This window comes from Monopterus albus, unplaced genomic scaffold (genome assembly GCF_001952655.1).
Source record: "Monopterus albus unplaced genomic scaffold, M_albus_1.0 scaffold18.1, whole genome shotgun sequence".
Classification (NCBI taxonomy): Eukaryota; Metazoa; Chordata; class Actinopteri; order Synbranchiformes; family Synbranchidae; genus Monopterus; species Monopterus albus.
Genome location: NW_018127898.1, coordinates 8019866 through 8029240, shown reverse-complemented (window position 1 = coordinate 8029240; position 9375 = coordinate 8019866). Strand labels below are relative to the sequence as shown.

The following is a 9375-nucleotide window of genomic DNA, read 5'->3' as shown; positions in this document are numbered from 1 at the left end:
GACACAAAAGACATTGCTTCTTGTGCCCTTCAATTATCTTGGAGCTAAATGAATACGAATGTTCATGGTGTTCAAAGAATTCAGGGCGTTGTCACTGCCTGAGGTATGTCATGTCTTTTGAAGACCGATGTGACTCGTAAATATTTGTGCATCTTGATGGAGTTCCTGTGAAGTAATATCTGTAATTATTTTTGTTCATACTACCCATACATCTCTATTTTTGATACACGACTCGCTGAGTGCATTTGCATCGCTATCAGGGGAAGGCTAAGTCTTTTGCTGTATGCCAATAGAACATGTGCAGTATATAACATCATGCACAACCAGATTTGCATCTTGCACACAAATTCCTGGTCAAGTTAAGGCCTGATGTTTAGCTCAAGCTGTTGCTTTTATTCATTTAATGCAGACACGACGACGGCAGGTGTTTAAATGTATTTGCTGCTTTACATGTTGTGTCTGTGGCGAAGAGAGTGAATGTAAAGTTCAAACAAAAATAATAGTTTTGTATAGAAAGAGGTACATGGGAATTTTATTTTGAAATGTAACAGTGATGTTTGTTCTACATATTTTGTATATGAAGTATTATTGATATATATTAAAAAGGTTTTCCCTCTGTGGAATTTGTTTCACTGCCTGATGGCTTAAACAACCTGACAGCTCCTCATAACAGCACATACTTATGTAACACTTACATAAGCCATAAAGCAGCAGAGCCTCTGTAAATCAATAGCATGTCTTAGATTACCAGCTGTGAACAGTTGACATTCGAATAAATTTCTAAAGATTTACGAATAGTGACTTTTAGCAAAAGCTCATTTATACAGTGAATCTATTTCACCATCTCTTCAGCCGGGCAACTTTGCAATCACCACATTTGGGATAAATTACGGTTACAATTTTGTTTATTAGATCCTCTTATGAATCATGTACTAACCAGAGGTGATCCTGCAAATCCACAAAACTAATCTAGAAATTAGCAATGATAACTTTGGTTTCTATAAAAATATAAGCTACAAATTTGCTGAAATTTATTTTTGTGGTTTCATCAGGTCTTTCCTATGCACTTTGGAGGGTTTGTGTATTGTATGTCAGCCACCAAAGCAGTACTGAAAGTGTGCTGGGTAGGAGCAGAAAATGTCTCTGCCAACTTAAGAACACCACAGTGGATGGAAATGGTATTTGAGGTTGTGGGGACAAAGATTTCTAGTCTTTGATTTACTTTCATATGATATGGAAGATGATTCTCCACCAACCTTCTCCTGCTGCTTTACAAGCTGTTTCCTGGGCGGTAACACTGCTGTAGTAATACTGAGAATAAAACAAGCCTTAGTCATGCCCTGCTTACCACCCACCATGCCTTCCAGAGAAATGTGGAAATGGAACTTTTGCTTTTCTTGTAATCCCAGCGGTGTTTGGTCATTTGGTTTGCAGATCAGTGACATGATTCCAACATAGTATCTTGAGATTTTTTTTCCACAGGCCTGCTGATCTAACAATGCAGTACTGGCTCCCCCTTGTGGTCTCGTTTTGCCACCGGCGGCGCTGGCTTATTATGCCACTCTGACAGGATGTTGTCTTAAGAAACCACAACTGAGACAATGTCAGTCAGTAAAAATTTAACAGTAAGAAAACTCGCTGTTTTAGTCATTGGTGTATATACTAAATACTTTTAAAGTTACTTTAAAATATTTATGTAAAATGGTAGAAGCAATGACAAACCCACATAGTATTAACACCCAACCCAGTAGCTCCTCTCATCTCTGTGCTATGCCCAGAGGCCGGTAGGCAGGTGGACCCAAATATCGACACTCAGATTCGAAGCACTGGGGACATGGAGACACTAGACATACACAGCAGATCTCGTTGGTGGGGGAGAGAGTGTTGACTGAGTGGCTGGAAGGATAACCAGATACAACTAAGGATGTGGCGCCGGAGGTTGAAGGGCTACAGGGCCACCGGGGGAAGAATCAAGGCAGCAGGGAGAGAGGAGTGTATGTTGGGAGGAGTGGATTCTGAGCAGAGTGAGGCTGGAGAGTAGAGGATCTGAAGAGCTGGTAGCCAAGAGGAACGGCATAGCTAATGGTGGTGGTGTGATGATCAGATGGAGGAATGGAGACCGGTGGACGTGGAATCTGGCAGCTGGTTGGGTCGAGGGGTCAGAGCAGATTGGAGTGGATGGCAGGAGGGATGGTGAGGTGGAACAGGTGGTAGCAGGTCCCAGTCATGGGGATGAGGTGGATGCAGGGTGGTCAGATGGCGGAGAGGTAAGATGACTGCAGGACAGGTGGTAGAGGTAGGTGAGGAGGTGGCAGACCCTGGAGATGGAGTTGGTGAGACGCCTCACAGGTAAGGGAAGATGAAGTGGGTACAGGTAAGTTGGTTCACCGGTAAGTTGAGGTACAGATTCTTGTGAAGAGGTAAGTCGTCACACAGGCAGGAGAAGTTCTGACACTTACAGGCAGACAAGGAGGACGGTGGTAAGTAGATGTGCAGGTAAGTAGAAACACTGGCACTCACCGGGGCGAAGAGGTGTCACTAACCAGTAAAACAAAAAGGTGAGTTGACTCAGGTAGCAGGGACGCTGACACTTATGGAGAAATGAAGATGTGAACTCTTGTCACAAGATGATGATCAGAGAGAAGGCAGCCACGGTCTGTTCTGTAGAGAACATGCAATAATCTGGCAATGAGAACATGCCAACGTTTGGCTTAAGTGGGGCTGGGTAGATTGCAGTCAGCTGTGCTGGGTGTGTCTCGACACCTGGACTCACTGCTGGCATGTGAGGAGGCGGAGGTGCAGGCTGCGGACATGTCACTATGGAGCAGTTCAGTGTGCTTCAGGTCATTGTTTTGGTTTGACTGGCCACAACTTTACTGTTTTGGTCCACTCTCATCGCTCTCATCAATCTCATTTACCAGCCACAGCAGGCAGCTGGTTTCAGCTAAAAAAAACAAAACAGAATTTGCTCAACAACCATTGAGTTGCATACAACTAATTTGAATCTGTCTCTTTATTTATGTCATTTATTTTCTGTTGACTTCACTTGCTTCACAGTCTTATCTGAATGTGTCTTCGACTAACTGGCTGAAGTGACAACCCTAATGGCTCTAGCAGGAAACACTGACACGGTGTTAAAATAGAAGAGAAAACTGTCATGAGATAAAGATTTGTGCCCAAGAAGGTGTGAACCACAGAAATGTGATAGTATCAAAAGAAGGAGCTTCTTATTGAGAAGCAGGCTGTTAAACATCTAATTCAGAAACATGGTGTTACAGAGGACATAATGGCTGGGATGACTGTGCAGCTTATGTGCGTGGCCCTGGCCTCCATGGTGATTGTTGCTGAGAACAGTGTGTGCACTGTGAATGAGACAGCAGTGCAGTTGTTATGGTTTATTTAATTTAAGGCTCAAAACATTTAGTGAGTGATCATCAACAAAAGGATGATATAAAGGAGACCCTTACACATGGAGGACTATCTATCTATCTATCTATCTATCTATCTATCTATCTATCTATCTATCTATCTATCTATCTATCTATCAAGTGTTTCCTGTCACTGTTGATCATATCAACATAATGTTCACGAGGAATTCTGGACCATTCTTCCTCACAGAACTGCTTCAGCTCAGCCATTTTTTGATAGATTGTCTGGTGCGAAAATCATTGGACAGCATCTTTGTTGGGTTGAGGTCTGGGCAGTGACTGGGACAGATTTTCTTGTTTTACTTCAATGTCACTGTCCTGCTGCATCACCCAACATCTACTAGGCTTCAGCTGACAGACACCCACCCTGATATTATCCTGTATGAATCCTTGATAAACTTGGGAATATAAATAATAGGCCTATTCATAAGGTTATTACTGTAGTTATTATTATTAAAGTAGGCCTACTACATTTATTCAGCTCTTATAGGCTACTTGTTTTATATTAAGAATTTACATAAAAACACAGAATATAAACGATGCAATGTTATAAATTACACTATTACCATAGTAATAGCATAGCACTTTAAATTCACCTTGACCAGCTATTAAAATAACCTACTGCTTAGCCTATATGAAATATAAGAGCTAATATAATACACTGTACTTTTGCAAATAGTTATGTAGTTTTTACTTAAGTAAACGAAGTATTTTCATATTGTGATATTGCTAAATGATCTAGATTCTTTTATATACCTACTTATAATAATAAATTAAGCTACACCTTCGTGTGGTGACCTACTGTAAGTATATGATGACCGGCTTTTATTCTGAAAGAACAGAGTGGAAGTCTCGCTATTGTTCTCGCATGCAAACAAGATGCAGGCGGTCAAGCGGAGGAGTTCCGCCGTCAACAGTTCTGTCTGCAGTCAGGATGGTCTGGGCTGCGGTGCTGCTGCTCGGTGTCATAGCTTCGTGCCGGGCTGAGTTCGCTCCTCCCACAGTGAATATCAGCCTGGATGAAGACCCAGACGTACGATGGATGCCTCTGCTCAAAGTCTTTGACGTTGAGTACCTAAAGAAAGCTGCCACAGAGGTCATCGAGTAAGTCCTCCAGCGACTCTTTTTGCTATGCCATTAGTTAATCACACATCCAAAGTAATATTGCATTCCCAGAAAACGCACTATTACCATGCAATGATGTTAGTTATGTGTTGTCCATACGTAATATAGGCGTTATTATGTATTTTAATACTAGGAATGAATCCTAAGCTGTTATAAATATCGTCAGAATCCAAATGAAAACATTCCCAGGGACCTAGCAGGCCACAGATGACATGGTTTCACTTTATATTACACAGTTAGTGGTGGCAAATAAAAAGGGAGAGAAACTCATCATCAGGGACATAACCACAAATAGTTAAAAATGAATTCTGTTGTTAGGCTATGCTTTTATGTCAGCTGTGAGTCAGTGGGTACAACTAACTTCTGCCTTAATGAGCACCATGTTGTGTTTATCCTCCGCTGTGCTTATGCTGATGGTGACTGCAGACAGACATGTTTTCTGGTTTTTAAATGTGTTTATTTTGCCAGCTCTACAGTTCCAAAATGGGTGCATCATGCACTCACACCTATTGTGATGGCCTTGGAGAAGTACGTCCCTCAGCCGTATGCGGGAGAGATCCGCGGCTTGGCCTCACACTTTGGAGCAAGTCTGTCAGATGTCATCGTTCTTAACTTCGCCTATGAAGTATCTGCGTATGTATGATTTAAAATCTACTTACACATTCAGAACAGAAACATGAGTACTCACACAGTGTCTCACAGCCATGCAGTAATAAGTGAAAGGCCACTCATGCATACAAACAAACTTTATGCATTCCTAGATTTTGCACTAGCATCATAGCTCAGGACAAAAATGGGCAAGTGTACCATGGCAGGAATCTTGATTATCCACATCCTGTTCTGAGGAATCTGACTGTCAACGTAATTTTCCTCAGGAATGGAGAGGTATGGTATGTATTCTGCTCAAAACGTTTATAACCCCAGTTGTTTTATGCCTACTCAAACTATGTAGCTAAAAACATTCAGAACCACATATCAATTTGTAAACTTTAGTAGGTCACGGATGGAAGTTGTTGCATGATGCTGTGATGTTCAGGATACAATTAGAATGTTTTTTGTTGGCCCCACCCTTCAGGTTGCGTACCGTGGAACATCCTTCGCTGGCTATGTTGGATTGTGGACAGGACAGAGTCCTAACAAGTTTACTGTCACTGGCAACCAGCGAGGTACTGAGCGACCACACTTCTTCTCAGCAGCCATGTTTGTCCAGAAAGGCTGCAATAGTCCAATTTTATTGCTTGTTCTTGTTTACATCTTTGTTTATGGTCATCAGGCAGTGAACACTGGTGGAACTGGTGGAAAAATGTGGTGTCTGCTGTCCTCTTTCATAGATCCCCTGTCAGCTGGCTGGTGAGAGAGGTGTGTATGTTAATGGAAGTGAGTATAACTGTACTTACTGTATAAGGAAATTGAACTAATCGTGTGTAACTTCTGCAGACACTGGAGGAAGCAGAGAACTTTCAGGATGCGCTGATGCGTCTCTCCAAAATCCCCATCATCACCGGAGTGTATTACATTGTGGGCGGGGTGCGAGCATGGGAAGGGGTCGTCATCACCAGAGATCGAACGGGCCCTGCTGACATCTGGCCACTGGATCGTATGAACAGAGGGCAGGCAAAATAAAGTAGAATTTCAAGATACTGTATGTGGTGTGAGTGCACAATTGAGTCCAAACATAAAACTCTGTGTCCCTGTTTCAGATGGTACAGGGTGGAGACGAACTTTGACCACTGGCTTCCTCCCCCAGCTTCAGATCATCGAAGGTGAGTCATCTCACATGGTGAATACAGTCACAAGATTGTTATTGTTACTATAATTACACAGTTGTTATGTGTTCATTAATTAGAGAGGCAGCCAACAAAGCACTAAATGCTACTGGCCAAGATCACATAAATATGGACACACTTTATCAGGCAAGTATGAGCCATAGTGCAAGTGACAATGACAGAACCTCTAAAGTGCACATTTGGAAAGTGAGAGACAGTATGTGGGTGTGTAACAGAATGTTGTCCCCCAGGTTTTGTCGCTGTACCCAGTGTGTAATGGGTAAGAAGGAAATTATCTGTTCATTATGATCTCATTTCTGTCACATGACTGTCTGTGTGGCAAACCAGTTTCAGTTCCCTTTGCCCCACCTCAGCAATAATGTCAACAGACCTTTATTTTACTTACTTCAGCACATAACAAGTAATATATAGAACAACAATAGCTACTTTTCAGTCAAGCTGTTTGAGTTTTACAGTCTTGATATTCAGTTTTATAGACGTGAATATTTTTGGTGCTTTTACATGGCCTGTTGTAAAACAATTTGATGTACTACATCACATTTTATATTATTTATTGTCTACTGTCTTAATAATCTCCCAGACATACTGTTTACACAACAGCGATGAGTGCGGCAGCCCCTGAGAAGTACAATACAGCTGTCAGGCCACAGGTGATGAACTCACACATTAAGCATATGTATTTGTTAGTACTTACAATCATTTTGTCCTAATGAGCAACAAAGTGGTGATATGCCAGTGAACATATGAGACTCTCCCTCTCTCATCCTTTCTTATGTCTTTCCAGGGCTGCTCCATGGCCGACAGATATCCAGCAGATTTGTGATGTGGTGTGTGCCTGAACAGCATAACATTGTTAGAATGCAGGGTCATGATCAGATGGAGATGGGATTAGGAGAGAACTCGACTTGAGCCCTTGTAGGATGACAGTGCTTTTCTGCCTCTAGTCAAAGAAAATTTGGATTATTTTTGTAACTTTATGTACCTGCAGTTTATATCTCAAGCTTTATTAGAAATAAAGATAATTAAATCACTGTGAGTCAGCTGGAGAACTTTTCTGGAGCAGGGAAATGACAGAAATTAAACACAAGTTAAAACTAGAGAAATGCATTTTCTGAAGAAAATGTGTGTGGATGCTGAGTGCTGAAGGACTGCCGTGAAAATGCAGAACATTTTGACACCTGAATAACTTTTGTAGCTGAAAGTATGCTGAAGTATTTTCAGTTTATTTGAAAGAGCTAAAATTTTTTGTATAAAGCTAAATATTATAAAAAGTAAGAAGTTTAGAAAAATTTTGAATAAAAGCATGAATATCCTTGAGGAGCTGCACATTTTGATTGCTGAAATTATGCTGAAGTAGAATTTTCCCATTCATTGTGTATTAAAAGCCAAGCCAAATAAATAAGTTTTAAGCAATGATTTAAAAGTAATGAGGTCAGTAGCTGACCTAACATTAAAAGGTAGACTATTCCATAATTTAGGGGCTGCAACATTAAAAGCACGATCACCCCAGCATTTATATCTGACCCTAGGAACCTCTAAAAGAAAAACATCATTTTGCTACCTGAAATAGCTGAAAGTATGCAGAAGTAAAAAATTCCCTATTCATTTGAATGGGGCAAGCTTTTCAGAATGAAACTAAATATTTCCAAAAGAATGAAGTTTAGAAAAATTTTGAATAGAAGCATGAATGTCCTTGAAGAGCTGAACATTTTGCTACCTGAAATAGCTGAAAGTATGCTGAAGTATTTTCCCATTCATTTGAATGGGGCAACATTTTCAGAATAAAGCTAAATGTTTTGATTTTTGATTTTTTTTTTAAATATTTTGAAAATCAGGCACGTTTTGAGGTACTTATGTGAGCTTAATTTACAATTGTGTTTTTATTTTGAAATTCTGGTGTATTTTGGGGATTTAATGTAAACTTAATGTGCCAGCTGGGCTTTTATTTTGAAAATACATCATATTTTGGAGCCTCCAGGTGAGCTGAAGTTACAATCTGGAGCTTATATTTTAAAAATCTGGAATGTTATTGGGCCCTCATGTGGGGTAATTTGGGGGCCTTTATGTGAGCTTAAGTTTCATTCAGGGGCTTTTATTTTGAAATTATGGCATGCTTTGGGGCCTTCATTTAAACAATATGCAATCAGACACTTGGCATATTTTGGGGACTTATTTTGAAGGCAGACCAACCTGTGTCTGTGTGTTTGCGTGTGTGTGTGTGTTGGTGTGTCACTGCGCCACTGTGTGTGTTATTGCATTTCACTGTATTGCTTTGATTGTACAGTATATGTTTGGGTTTTATTTTGTGTGTGCGTGTTATTCTGTTGCTGTTTCTGTGTGTAAAAGTAGAAGGTGCATCGTTAAGTGAGAAAATTATGAGTGATCAGAAAATGGCCTTGTTATTGTGATAGGATGAACGGTTTTTGAATGATGTGGCATATTCCAGAGAGAGTGCCGCCTCACTCTGCCATAGACAGCCATAGAAAAAAACGATTCAGAAAATCCCCTCGAAGCAAAAGTTAGGGCATTTGTCACTGAAATCGCCACAGCTCCTTCATTTTCTGGAATATTTTTACATAAAGGTGATCAGCATGTTCCTTGAAACCTCCTGCTACTCATAGTCAAGAGATTTTTTTCGATAGGACTTATAGTTTTTCTTCGAATGTCAATTGTTCGAAGCCCATGTTTGACTGAAATCTGTAGTGTAGCCAGATAGTGAGTGGATAGAGGAGAGACAAAAGAAGAAAAGCAACAAGACACAACAATCAAACACTGATCAGGTCGATGTGGCTGGTGACTGCTCGTCAGAGACGTAGAGCTCCAGGGCCAGGGCAACCTGCAGAAAGGTACAGAGAGAGAGGACACACTACGGGAGAGAGGAGATACAAAGTTAGTAATGTGTAATGGTGGCATATAGAAGCATAGGGAGAGAGAGGAGGGGAGAGGAGAGGAGAGGAGAGGAGAGGACAGCAGGAGGGGAGGGGAGGGGAGTGGAGAGAAACTCAGAGCATCATGGGGCCCCCCAGCAGCCTAGG

At 41.0% G+C, this 9375-nt stretch overlaps 1 protein-coding gene across 1 annotated transcript; it reads left to right on the top strand.

Moving 5' to 3' along the window:
• The first annotated feature begins 4299 nt into the window (after nucleotides 1-4299).
• On the top strand, nucleotides 4300-7505 carry LOC109956131 (N-acylethanolamine-hydrolyzing acid amidase). The gene is made up of 11 exons (XM_020593008.1): nucleotides 4300-4532; nucleotides 5022-5186; nucleotides 5315-5438; nucleotides 5629-5719; nucleotides 5827-5912; nucleotides 5991-6163; nucleotides 6254-6316; nucleotides 6400-6466; nucleotides 6571-6599; nucleotides 6921-6990; nucleotides 7125-7505. Exons 1-11 carry the CDS (start codon nucleotides 4363-4365, stop codon nucleotides 7161-7163), a joined length of 1077 nt encoding a protein of 358 aa, XP_020448664.1. The 5' UTR covers nucleotides 4300-4362; the 3' UTR covers nucleotides 7164-7505.
• The last annotated feature ends 1870 nt before the right edge of the window (nucleotides 7506-9375 follow it).